Source organism: Aphelocoma coerulescens, chromosome 3 (assembly GCF_041296385.1).
Source record: "Aphelocoma coerulescens isolate FSJ_1873_10779 chromosome 3, UR_Acoe_1.0, whole genome shotgun sequence".
Lineage (NCBI taxonomy): Eukaryota > Metazoa > Chordata > Aves > Passeriformes > Corvidae > Aphelocoma > Aphelocoma coerulescens.
The window spans coordinates 62067433-62080866 of record NC_091016.1 but is presented as its reverse complement, the minus strand read 5'-3'; the positions used below and the strand labels follow the sequence as shown (position 1 = coordinate 62080866).

Here is a 13434-nt window from a genome sequence, read left to right as displayed (position 1 = left end):
GAGAAAATGTGAGCAAACACTAACAGATAATGATGTCAATTCTGCAGTCATTGTCATTGTTGTACCTAGCAAAACTAGCTATCAAAAAGAAACATTAAATGCTATAAAACTTTACATCCTTCATAGGAAAAGGCAGGAGCCTTTTACAGTCCATTCCAGCCTTATATGACAGTTTATTTAAACATAAGGAGAGTATTCTTTGGAAATAATTTAGTATCTAAATAAAGTCAGAAGAAATTATTAAAATGGAAAAGCCATTAGAATGGTCAAAACTGTGTAAAAATCTACTGGAATGCAGCCCAAATTCTAAGACCTTCTGCCTTATTTCCTACTGCCACTAAAGCATTCAGGGAAGAGAAGGGGCTCATTGAATATATCCTAAAGAAAGCCTTTTCTTTATCCCTTTGGGGGTGAAAAGTGGAACAAGACCATAATTTAGCTTGCAAGAAGACACAAAGTTTGTGGCTCTTTCATATCTACATCTCGGCATGATGTGAAGCAGTTCTATTAAGAAGGGTCTGGAAGGCCAAAGCTGAAAAAGTCAGTGTATGTGACACTGCCACAAGTTACTCCAAACCCCAAATACTTCCACCTAGGAATTATTCCTGCTGTGACCAGGAGCCAACATATTTTCTGCAGCTATATTTTACAGGCCAAAGAATGTTAACTTCAGCCGGAAAAAAACGTATCAGCCTGTTATTGAGCATAAACAACCACCAAATTTAAGAAAAGATAGCAGTATTCCATTTTGTCACGTTGGGATTTTTTTTCTCTCTGAAAAACACTTCACAAGTGCAAATTGCTGGAAGCTATGCTGCTGAGGCTGAAGTGCACCATATGGTTCCCTCTTTCATCTCCCTGATAGGCTTTGCTCTGCTAGCCACCCTGTCTGGAGACTTTGCTTAAGGCTCTGACAGAGTACAGGCTACGTGTTTTGTACCAGTGCTCTGTGAGCAGTCTTTTTCTGAGAGAAGGCCTGTATTATAAGGCATCCCCAAAATGGATTAAAGCCAAGCAAGAAAACAGCCAATATGGGTTTACACATTGTGCAAAAGGTGCCACTTCATAGTTTATGACATTAGATAAATCTTGTCAAATTTGCAAACTAGATTTGCAAGGGACAAGTCAGCCTTTTGACCTAAGGATGAAAGAGAATTATTGTGCTCCCTTGACTTTTCATTCTCATAGTTTTCTACCGTCTGTAGGATGTTTTTCTTTCCCTGTTTTTCCTGACAATGAGTCTCTCTTCTTTTTGTTCTGAAAACAGCATTTCTAACTTCTTCTCATGCTTTTTCTTTTTTTTCTCTTTTTTTTTTTTTTTTTTTTTTCTGCAAGCAACTTCCCACTTTCTCAATCTGGAAATTTCAAGTATACTTAGACTTCTTTCTTATTCACTTCCCTCTTTTTGCATACCTCCTGCCTCAGCTGCAGGTCACTTTTGTCAGATTATACTGTTAAAGGACATGTCAGAGATCCCCTACAACTTAGGGCTCATTAAGATCACTTTTTTTTCCTGTGTCTCCAGTGGAAATATTAGTACTGGGCCTTGGTTGTATTCAGTTGGATGTTATAATATGTTATTTGTATTTTGATATCACTCAGAAGTCTCAATCTTAGGTCTTTTGTGGCACAGTATTTTTAAAATTTAGAAAAATTTCATGGGTACATTTTAATTTAAAAAAATAATATTTAGCCACTTGTAAAGAATTTAATAATGAAAATAACAATAATTTTCTTCCATTGCTAACTTTATTCATTATCTCATTCCTGAATCCTTATCGCTAGCTACTTTGTTATGAAAAGATAACTTTATGATAATAAGGGGGGAAAAACCCACATATTATTATTTTTAAGAAATATATGCAAAAGAAAGAACTCAAGTAACAAAAATGAGAGTTGTCTTAACACCACACAAAAGCTGTGTTGCTCTTCCTGGGAAAGGTAACTTGGTGAGCAGAGAGTTTGCCTACCATTAGGACCCCAAAATGTGTGAGGTGGTTGCACAAGCACACAGTTTCATTTTCATTGGACTCTGCATCCACTTGGCAGCCCGCAGGGTTCCAGCCACCGTTGCCACCTGTGGAAATGAAACATGAGAAACTGCTGTCCAACCAACACATGTCAACCTCTCTTTTAGCAGATTTCTCACTTCATCTTGTGCAAACACAGAAGTACTTTCTCAAACCGAATGAGCCAGCACTAAAAACAACCAGGAGAGAAGCAAGTGTCAGATTTCCTAGTTTCTGCAGAGAATCACCCCAGATGAGTGTCCCAGGAATGGACTGGTGAGCAGAAGCAATAGAGATGTATAATAAAGGTGGGGAGGTTTTTGGTTAGTGAGTAAGACCTACTATGTGGATCACACATTAAGACATGCCTTAGTTTTGCCCAATAATAAGATGGTTTCAGAACTCCTTTTTCCCCCACTGATGTTATGTCTACACCTGCCTGCCTCCCACTCATATATCCTTGGGCACATGAAAGCTTTTATTGCTCAGGAGCAGAGGGTCCCGCCCTTCCTTTCTGCAGCATGTAATGCAGAAGGTCAGAGTGGGTCATCCCAATGAACCCTGGTGGCCTTTCCAAAAAAACATAAGGTAAACTATTCCCAACTCACCCCACCTGAAAAGGCCATTCTGAAAAATAAGTAGAAAGATTTTAGTTTTAAAAATTAACATGCTAAAAAGTAAAATTTCTTTTTTCTTTTTTTCCCTGCCAAAATATGAGCTAGTTTTTTAAAATAATTAATATTTTTGACTCTTAAAGACTTTTTTTTTCACAGCTCTTGACAAAATCCAGCATAATTTGCTCTGTAACTTCAAGACAATCAAACACTCAAATTCAAGACATTCTCTCAAAATACTGTGAAGATGTTCCAAAACCACTTAAAACTCTTCTCCACTCAAGCAACCACTGGGAATAGTTTCCTCCTTGTGTGTTTCTCCTTTAATGTGATTCTCAAGTTCAGCTTCCGAACTAGTTTCTATGATTATTTGCTTATTTTTATCCTCCTGCATTCTCCTCAGTTGCTCTGTCTGTATTTCCTGCTTCTTTGAAGTACAAATTCGGAGGGTAAATTTTATTTCTTGTAAGACTCTGTGTACTAAACCTCTCCATCCAAAATCCTACAGCTCTGTTTCATTGTAAAGAAGAGTAACATTTCAGTAGTGATCTCTAAAACAGCAAGATCTGGAAAGTCATCCCAGAGAACAACTTTGTGCAAAGGATTAAGAGCTTGAGTAAAACATCACACACAGGTTTAGCAGTAGCAATGAAGAATGTTCTAAAATGTTGCCTTATTAATGTGTGTTTCCGTATGCGACCAAAAAAGCTTAAGATCTGTAACAGTCAAAATCTTACACTTATATAACCCAATTTTTAAAAACATGAGGAGTCAAAAGTATGGCTAAGAACCATTCATGTATCTGAGTAGCATTATAATTTAATTTGCTGATACAGAGAGATCAGTGAAGAACTGCAGATATGGGAAAAAAGTGGAAAAACTTAATTGAAAATTTTAAAATCCTAAAAACATTTGCATTAAACATAAACTTTAAAAAGGAGCATTTAACATTTGCTGTTACATGTAACTATACTAATAATATACAAGTAACTAATAGAAGAAATTACACACTTCATTGAATGGACTTTACGGAATTCTGTAAAGATTGATTTGGAAGCAAAATAGCCAATACTGTGACCAATTTTAAAACTCAGACGCATTTATTCCCCACATGAAAGAAATTACAGTATTTTTAAACTCACCATTTTTGTTCATATCCCAGAAGACACAGGTAGGTTTAGGATCTTCCTAAGAATAGATGTAAAAGTAGACTTTGTATACATCTTCAGACCTAAATCTCATCAACATTTATAAAAGCTATTGCAATGCATATATTTTCATTTAAGCAGCAGAAGAATCCATATCATTTTGATTGTTGAAAACTTGTCTCGTGTCAAATTAAGAGTTTTTTCTGCTAAAAAGACAGATTTGTCCAAATTGCAAAATCTAGAGCACTGCTTCTATGTACTGTTCGACAGTTCCTTTTGTACATCCTCAGAATAATGAAGTTTTCTTGTGTCACTGAAGTTAGCCATGAAAATGATGTCTTTATAGAATCTAAATACTTTTTACTGTTTACTTCCTTAGGGCTTCTCCGTGAATCCTCTATGAAAGGCCTCGAAAATGTGCCAATGCCCGATGAACCCAAGTGGAGGTTGTTTTGCCTCACCTTAAAATATTCATTGTAATGCAATGCAAGATAAAGGTAATCGAGCTGTGAAAATTACAAACCAGGTTCTCATTACATAAACAATTTACTTAGGTATTGCATTTTAACATTTTCTTTAATGGCTCTAGTGCTATTGCCTCTTTTGCATTAGATACTGAGATCAGACTCAAGCTCACACATTTTCTAACTGAAACAGTATGTGCCATAAGGTTGCATTTGGTCTGTATTTCCCTAAATTTCCTGTAGTCATCTCTTATTAATGTGTTTCTGTCCATTCCTCTGCTGAAAACCACATGACAGCAAAATAATTCTGGCAACTATTAACAAAGCGATTAATGTTTGGTCAAAGAATTTAAGTAATTATGATATTCCAGTGTAATAAATCATGTCCCTGGTCACGAATATGGTCATGAAACACAGGTTTCACCTACAGTTATTGGCACAGAAGTTACCTCTGAGGGGCAGAATCAATGGTCTTTCAGGTAAATGTTAGCTCATGAATGAAGTACGAATGCATGAGGATGGGAGAGGTTATTTGTTTCTACTTTTTGCTTACTTGCTTTTGTTCTAGACTTCTTAATTTCATTTTTTGCTTGCTCAGAATCCATCCATATAAATCAGGCTATATGCTTAGCCTTTACTATATATAATTCACATTACTGTTCCTCTGAATAATCAGTCTTGTTTTACCTGAATTTTGGTATGCTTGATTGTAACCTTCACGTAATCCTGAAGATCCTGAATGGTTAAGTTTCCAATACTGCATGCCACAACAAAACTGGTCAAATTGGCAGGATTTTCTGCATCCTTCAAAAGATTAAAAAAATATAATAAATGCTTACATGGCACATAACATAAAGGCCATAGCACACAGTTTCATTTTTGCTGTGTGCCAGAATAAGTAAGTTGTCAGCATTTCTGTACTTTTGATCACACAATATAAGAACATTATGTTTATAAAATCAAATTATGGGTTAGCCTCATGGAAGCTTCCCTATTTTCCTTGTAGTCATAATCATACATGGGCACAATTATAGAGAGAGGTTAGAAGGCGAACAAAATTATAACTCAAACAATGTAGCAGATAACAACCCATGATATGATTAGCTCATTTCCCTAAACAAGCATGAACGAGCTCTCTTATCTTATTGTTGACACTGTCCTTTATTAAATGCAAAGTTTTTAGAGAATAAACTGTTTTCTGCATATAGTTGTTAAATCATCCTCCATCTTAAAATGAATGACTGTGAAGTAGTAAACATATTCAAAGCAATGTTACATACTGAAGGAAATAGCATTTTCTGTAAGATCTTATTTGATAGGTATTTAAATAGAATTCTGACATTATCACTGACCAATAGGATTTTTAACCTGCAACTGACAATTTTCTGGAAGAGAAGTTTTCCTTGGAAACTAAATATTTATTAAAATGGAAGTGCATTGGAAATGCTATTTTCTTTTGATGAGCTTCTACTGAAACCTGCATATTTAGATGTCTGGTTGGGAAGCTTGGTCACTGTCTGTGGCAGATCTTAGGCCAAATGAAGTCTATTGCCACTCATTTTCCCTCCCAAAATCTGGTCTGCCAAACTTCTGAACTCTCAATTCCTTCCATCTAGGGGTTTTGTTCACTTAACAAGATGTCAGGTATCAGCACAGCACTGGGCTCGTGACATCCCACCACTCATGAGAGACACAACAGTTTCAGTTATTAAGTGCACATTATCCTGAGAAAAATATTTTATTTTTTAAGACCCATATTCAAGAATTTTCAGACACAGTATTTCAGATTATACTGGAGCTTTGTGGCAAAATTTCCTAAAACCTTAAAAATTGAAGAGGAAGGAAAATGCAAATTTCTAGGCAGTTCTTGAGCATTCAGACAAGAAAAAATCTCTTGGTTACCACCTAAACTTGCACATCTGACAAAGTCTATGAAAGTCCTTGGACATATTTCTACAGGTTTCAGTGGATTCTGTCTGTAAGCAGATAAGAAAAACTAGACACAGTTGGTCTCTTTAGAGAAAGCAACTTACTATATTCTTACTTATTCTTACAAGGTAATAGAAATAACGTGTGCATTAAAGTAAAATAGAGATAACTACTTATTTAGCAATAAGGCTGTGCTCAGCTAAAGTTCAACAGTTCAGGCATAGATGTGTACATGGAACACACCTGCCTTTGGTGAAGTGAATCCCACCCTGAACAGCTTTTATATAGTTCTCTAAGTAACATAATCATCTTTAATGAATTACAAGATAAAACTTACTGGAATTCTCTCAGTTGAAAAAAAAAAACCACCACCTCCAATGCTGCAATGTGTGTTTCACTGTTATGTTGAATACTTTTAAGGAATACAGCAAACAGCTTTCAGATACTTGTAATTGCAAATGGAAGAAATATGAAATGCAATAAAAATGAAATACTCTTATACTAATATATACTATACAAAGTTATTTGGTTTGAGATGGCATGTGGATCAGTTTATTTGCAGGCCTATTTCAATCCCCTTTTTGTTGAACTTCTCTATTTTTAGACTTACTAAAAATGTGAGGATTGGACGTTTTTAATTCATTGTGTTAAACACATCACCCATGAAGAGTTCGAAAAACACACAAAAAATGAAAGGCATTTTAGTTACAAATTCAGGTGCCATTTTTATGGTTTTTGTTTTTCAATGGCTTATTAAGTACTGCTTAGAAATGCATTCTAGCACCATTAAGGGACACATTCTGACTTCATATGATTTTATGCCATTATGACCAGCCTCCATCTGTGTTCTTCTGCATTTTTTTTAATTAAAGATATCCATCCTGTTTTTCTCAAAAGCAGGCTTAAAATGAATACAATTTAAAATAAGGATACTTTGGGGTGTATTTCAGAAGGCAACTGTGGGTCATGGGTATTTTCTTGCCTAGATTATCTGAAGAATCTGGATACACTCCAATAAAAACGATAATATAGGGACAATACAATACTAAGGAGTTCTGCGGATGCACAAGAGCCAAAGGTCACTTGAAATACTGATGGGAAAACAAACTCAAGTCTTCTGAGACATATTCTACAGTTCACCAAGAAACAATGTTTCCTTCTTAATTAACTGTTTTTTTTGTTTTTTTTTTTTTTTTTCCAAATAAGTATGGTTTTGGTTTTCTTTTTCCAAGCTGCAAACTCTTCCTAATATTTTTGGCACCAACCATGCAGGCGCTATTTGCAATTACCGTTTGATAAGACCCAAAAAATAAAAAAATCAAATCTACCTGAGCATGTTCAGGTTTCAGGTACAAGCATTGTTATCCTTATTCCTACTGAATAAGAGAACACAGGTATGAAAAGACTAGTGTGTATATAGAAACAACTGTTCTCTGGCTGCTAACCATCAGCCCAGGGACTCCAAATGAATACAAAGCAGTCAGCTGGATATGACTGCTAACCAGCTCTTATAAGGAAAAGAGAGTACTTGGCAGTGTTATATGCCAAATTCCCTCCTGATAGAAAAGAACCTGGCTCCACCGAACATCAAGGACTTACATTAATGCATTTTAACAGAAGTTATGCCCGTTAAGAGGCCTTGCTTCTTTCCTCTGATTTTAAGCAGCTGGGATACAATTTTCCATAAATTACCCCAAAAAAAGGTTTATTTCACATGTAACAGGAATTTGCAGTTAAACCACTGACTTCAATTCAACTTGGGCACCTCAATTATTTTGCTACTCTGAACATAAGGCTGTCTTCAGTGCCTACATTTGCTGTCATCTTTTAATTCCTGTAACTCATGAAGTACTGTGAAATTATTACACTACAGGAAACTTTTAGCAGCTGGCTTTGACCCACCCTATCTGAAATGACTTCAAGCACATTAATGTTTACCTGAAAAAGACCATTTTTATTGAAGAAAGTAAACTGAGCCCTGGATATAACTTCAAACTCGTCTTGACTTAAATTCTTCAGTAAACTTGGTGGCAGAACAACAGAAGCGAAGGCACTTGTCTGATCCTTGTCAAAATCTATCTGTTAAATGAAAACAGCAAAAGAACATGTTCAAACAATGAACAAACCATCTGTTGTCCACAACTGCGTTCACACTCTTACACAGAAATATCTAGATATGGGACTAGAACCAATCAAGACTAAAATGACTTGTGTCTATGTAAGAGTTGATGCAATAAATAAATTTTAAAGGCTGGGAAGGTTTTCCACCTTTCCAGCATGAGATCAGCCTTCTGCTACAAAAACGTATTAGACAAAACCAACAAAGAAACAAACTCCTCCACTGCTATAATGATGATTTGGAAATAACGAGATGGCAATTACGACAGTCATAATAATTTTCAGTAAGGTTCAAGATACTTTTCCTCATAGCAAACAATGTTGAGAACTAAAAAATATGCTCTGAATCTTTCTTTCTTAAATTGTATTAGCTGGCTTGATCTGCACATCTGAAATAATTCTCTTATGAGCTTTTATAGTTTCTCTGCTACAGAAAGGAGATTTAAAAATTATTAGTGTCACTTCTCCATATTTATTGTGCTATGTAGCACAAAAAAAGACACTTTCTGGCAGCATATAAATTTAATCTATACTGGCAATGTATCTAAAAGCCCTCTGTGGCCCAGGGATGTAACAAACGAGGAAGAAATAAAAGAGGATGCAACCCTGCATTTCATTAGCAATTCTATGAAGGATCACTTTCCCACCATGGCCTACTCAAGGTGTGCCACCATATCCCTTGAAAGAAGGGGAGCAAGCCAGCTCACAGTGGCTCTACAATAAAAGCTTTTAAGAGTTTTACTGTGAGATATGGGAACTCCCACTACTGACTTCCCCAGAGGCATCCTGGTCATGTATTTATGCCTCTCATGGAGAACTGTATAATTGTAAAAGCATCGCTAGCTAATAGACAGTTAAAAGTCATAGGCTACTGACAGATTATTCACCCTTGGAAATCAGTAAGAAGTAGCTCATAGATATCTCCTGACAGGGATAGTGTAGTTCAAACCCAGGTTTTCAGTGGATTAATTCTGCCACAGTAAACAGAAAGTGTGTATGTGATAAAGATGTCCCATTAGGCATTGTCTGCAAATAGAGTGGAAGAGGCTTCTCCAAAGAAGCATGGATATATTACAGGAACAATTTAATAATATGAATCACCAAAACCTTAGTCAAAGGTTTGGCAAGAAACATAAAGACAGAGTGGATTGAAATAGAATCTTTCCAAATTGCCATGGATAAATTTGCTTGGTATCTACTTTAAGAAAAAAATACTAAAAAAAATCTGGAAACATTCTGACATACAACTTGAAGACTTTAATGTTCCCTGATGAGCCTAGGATAGATCATCTCATCACTAGTGAAAAACCTGGGCTTTCACAAGGGAATCTCCCTTCAGCAGGGATAGTAAGTATCTTTCTTACAGGCATGGAAAATATAAACGGTTACCACAGCTGCTGCAAATTTTCTGGTAGGAAGGATGTTAAAAATTCTCAATCAGCTGTTGGAAATGTGAAAGTCTGAGAAGAAGCTCATGTTCCAATAGGAACACTATAAATAATTTGACAGAGTTTGGATTTTATGATTATTTAGACAGTGCTGTAATAAATGATTCCAGGACGAGAAAATTCCTGGATGTCCTCAAGCCACAGATGGTAATTCCTGTTATACGTGCGATCATCCAAAACCTGGCTTTAGAATTTTTCCTTTCCTCTTTCCATAAATAAAGGATGAAATCTGCAGGAGAAACATTCCTTTGATAACAAAGAACTATTCAGCTTCACAAACAGCTACTGAGCTTCATTAATATAAGAGCTAAACAAAAGTAGATTTACAATCACCAAAAATTTCTGATAAAATTGATTCAAAGAATTTTTAGCTAAAATATATAGGAATATAAATATGTGAAAACTCAACTACATTAAATATATTTTTATCTATTTAAACAAGCACTCAAGTTTTGATCCAAAGTCTATATACATGCGCAAGTCCTGAAGCCTACTCTATTACTACTACTTTAGTAGTACTTGAATGGTTAAATACCCAGGAAACTGAGATTACATTACCACTGTCACAGACTTCCTATTTAACTGAAAAAGAAAAAAAATTCCACTCCATTTTTAAAAGCATTTAGGTGCCATAAGATGCAGACAGGCATGTAGTGAAATTTACAAATTCTTGGCACCTCATCACTACTGATTTCAAAAGAACCTTTGGAAAATCCCATAGGTGCTCATGTGCATCTCAAATGTTATTTCAAACTTTAAGATGTCTGTTTTTTTCTATTTGTGAGAAAAAACTGAAGAAAAAATTTTTGAGGTGATGATAAATATCTTACCTATAGTATCCTGTCTAGATACTGTAGCACTGGAGACCTTCCTACATTTTGTGTGATCTCTCTTTGTTTTACTTTTTAATGTCTAGGCTGGTCAAGCTCCACATGAAAGACTTCCACTACCTCAGACATCCTAAATGGTACAAGCCAATCAACCTGTGTGTGGACAGCTGGATCAGACTTAAGTCTCTTTTAGCAGTAAATGTTTATACTGGAAGGTTGAAGAACTACTGTATCTGCAGAAATCTATATGTAGATACCTATATCTAAGTATCTGAAAGACATCAATAGAGTTGTTAGCTGCTGTACAATAGTCAGTACTGCAGATTGTTAAAGGTTATTTTCCTTTTTCATGAGTAAAAATACCCCACAAAACTAAAAAAGGTTCAAGTGTGTTCTGGATTTATAAGCAAATTACTTTTTATCTGCATGGAATGTGAGTTTATCTGTGTTTCCTGTCACTCAAGGAAATACTACATTAATCTGTTATCTGTTTGGATGATTGTAGGAAAAAGGAAATAGAAAGTAGGCGGAGAATTGGGAGTTGTAAGTGGATTTATAGGAACCACAATAAACACACTTGGAACAACAGGCACATTTCATGTTCAAATACAACTGCTTGTTCTGTACCTGGAAATCAGATGCATTATTCTGTGGACTGACACTGAAAGAACCACCTTTGAATGAAGTTGAATTTATAGAAGACACTCCAAGTGCGAGATTTCGTGTTGAAATAGTCATGGATGGTCCAGCAAAATGGATTTTTAAAGCCAAGGCATCAATAGTTTTTAGAGCTCTAAAAACAGAAATAAAAATTATTCTGGAAACTGAATACAGAACAAAACCTACTTATGCTCTGCATGCTATCCACATCACAAGATGATCCTCTTGTTACTGACTGTGTTTCTGTCACCCATCTGCGTATTCACAAGGATACCGTTTGACTGTAAATTTATGCATCTCTCTTGAAAACAAAAGCTTTTGACTGACAGAAACTGTCTGACTACATATCACTGGTCCTGAAATAATTTTCCAGCAATACTTAGATCTATGCTACATCATGTATCAGAAGACTTCTTTTCCAGCCAAATATTTTGTCTTTGTCATGTACAGTAAAAGAAGAAATATCTGTGTATATAATTTGGAGAATTCTTTTCAATGGAAATCAGAAGAGTTTGATTTTCTCATTTGTCTATACATGGAAGGATGAATCCTTACAGCCTTGCAGGTTGCTCTCAAAAACTTTTCTCAAATGCAGAAATACTTACTCTGAAGATGAGGCTGCCAGTACACTGTCTGAACTGGTTAGAATATTGGAAAAAATTGTCACAACAGTAGAACCCAGAGATTCATCAATTTCTTCATCATTCACAATTTTTTTGAGCTTCTGCACAACGTCATTTACTTTGTCTGAGGTCAGCTGCTGCCCCTCGCCAGTGAGATTCAGAAGCTGATTTGCAATATCTGCTGCATTTTCTGTGAGCATACAGAATCAAGCAAAAAGAGAAAATAATGCATTACAGTCCTGAAGTAATCCAGAAATGCAAATTTTTATTAGCACAGTTGAAAGCTAACGTATGTTCTATGGTACCTGTAATGAACATGGGATTTTATCCTTTGGTCAAATTTGAAATTTTTAAAAAATATATCTAGAACCTGCTGATTGTATACTGTTCTCATTGGCTGTGTCTTTCTTTTCTTTGTTTTGATTTGAGTTTGTAAATCAGAACTATTATAGAAAGGGGTAATTGAATGAAGAAGAGAAATAAAATGCATATTCTCTCTCTTTTTTTCTCCTAATGCTATCCTTTCTTTTTCACTGGGAAAAGGTTTCACTCTTGAAGTGAAACAAATGCATTTCAAAGTCTCTATTACTGAAAAAGTAATCACTCCTTTAAGCTTTCCAAAGAAAGTCTGATCCCCTAGCAAATGTTTCAGTTCTTTCAGAGGACAGTACTCTTACTTGTCAGAGGGCTGACAAGCACAGCATACAAGCAAATTTCATGAGAAGAATTTTCCTGGAAAGTTTGATAGTGTGTCCAATGGCAAAACATGTTAAAACGGTAATTTCAATGCCACCTGGACAGAAAACTAATAAAAACACTAGCCTTTTACAACATCAAAAAATATTTGAGATTTATTGGAATTCGCAAATAACATTTTGAAAGATCAGCCTTCTTTAGCCTGCAACTGGCTGTTAGTTGTTTTTTATAATACAGTTTACAGTCTACAGTCTAATACTGTAGAATGTTCATTTTACATGACATGATGTTTTCATATAATCTGACTGCAAATACTCAATCGATTAAGTTAGGTAGCCAGGCTCCCTAGGACACCTCTATCAACAACAACAACAACAACAACAACAACAACAACAACAACAAAAAGAGGCTTCTCCAGCAAAGCAACTCAGAGCAAGAGCTTACTGTAGGTATTCTGAAACACATATGAGTGTCTAATTCTTTTCACCTGACTGAAGTGTCGTTTAATCCAGTAACTGGTATCCAGAGCTTTTAATGGGTGAGCTGAATTGAACTTGGGTGCACTTCCCCAAAGTTTAATTATTTACTTTGCACTGATTTGTTTAGAAGGATTTTTAAACAACTTAGCATAAAGAGAAAAGATATTCTTCCACAGACCAACATTAATATACCCACCTGTACAGTTTCTAAGATCAGGCTGACCCCAGTACGATGTATAATTCTGCAGACCCAAGTAGCTAAAGAGGAAAAATGACAAAATTCACATGAAATATAGTAAAAAAATTACATAAATATTTCATAATTCTTATGTAGGTGTCACAGTGGTCCACTCTTCTCAATTCACTAGTATTCCTAGTAACATGGCCCCTAGTGAAACACAGTATGTATACGTGAC

The 13434-nt window shown here is 35.5% G+C and overlaps 1 protein-coding gene across 6 annotated transcripts in view; it reads right to left on the bottom strand.

Moving 5' to 3' along the window:
• The window catches only part of ADGRG6 (adhesion G protein-coupled receptor G6), a 117203-nt gene that overhangs the window by 18809 nt on the left and 84960 nt on the right, over positions 1-13434 (bottom strand). For all 6 annotated transcript variants that reach the window (XM_069010531.1, XM_069010534.1, XM_069010535.1 and 3 more), the window contains 7 exons: positions 13215-13276; positions 11826-12033; positions 11188-11353; positions 8103-8243; positions 4923-5039; positions 3766-3811; positions 1971-2077 (listed from right to left, as the gene is read on the bottom strand). In XM_069010531.1, coding sequence (XP_068866632.1) covers positions 1971-2077; positions 3766-3811; positions 4923-5039; positions 8103-8243; positions 11188-11353; positions 11826-12033; positions 13215-13276 — 847 coding nt within the window. The remainder of the gene's footprint in view (positions 1-1970; positions 2078-3765; positions 3812-4922; positions 5040-8102; positions 8244-11187; positions 11354-11825; positions 12034-13214; positions 13277-13434) is intronic.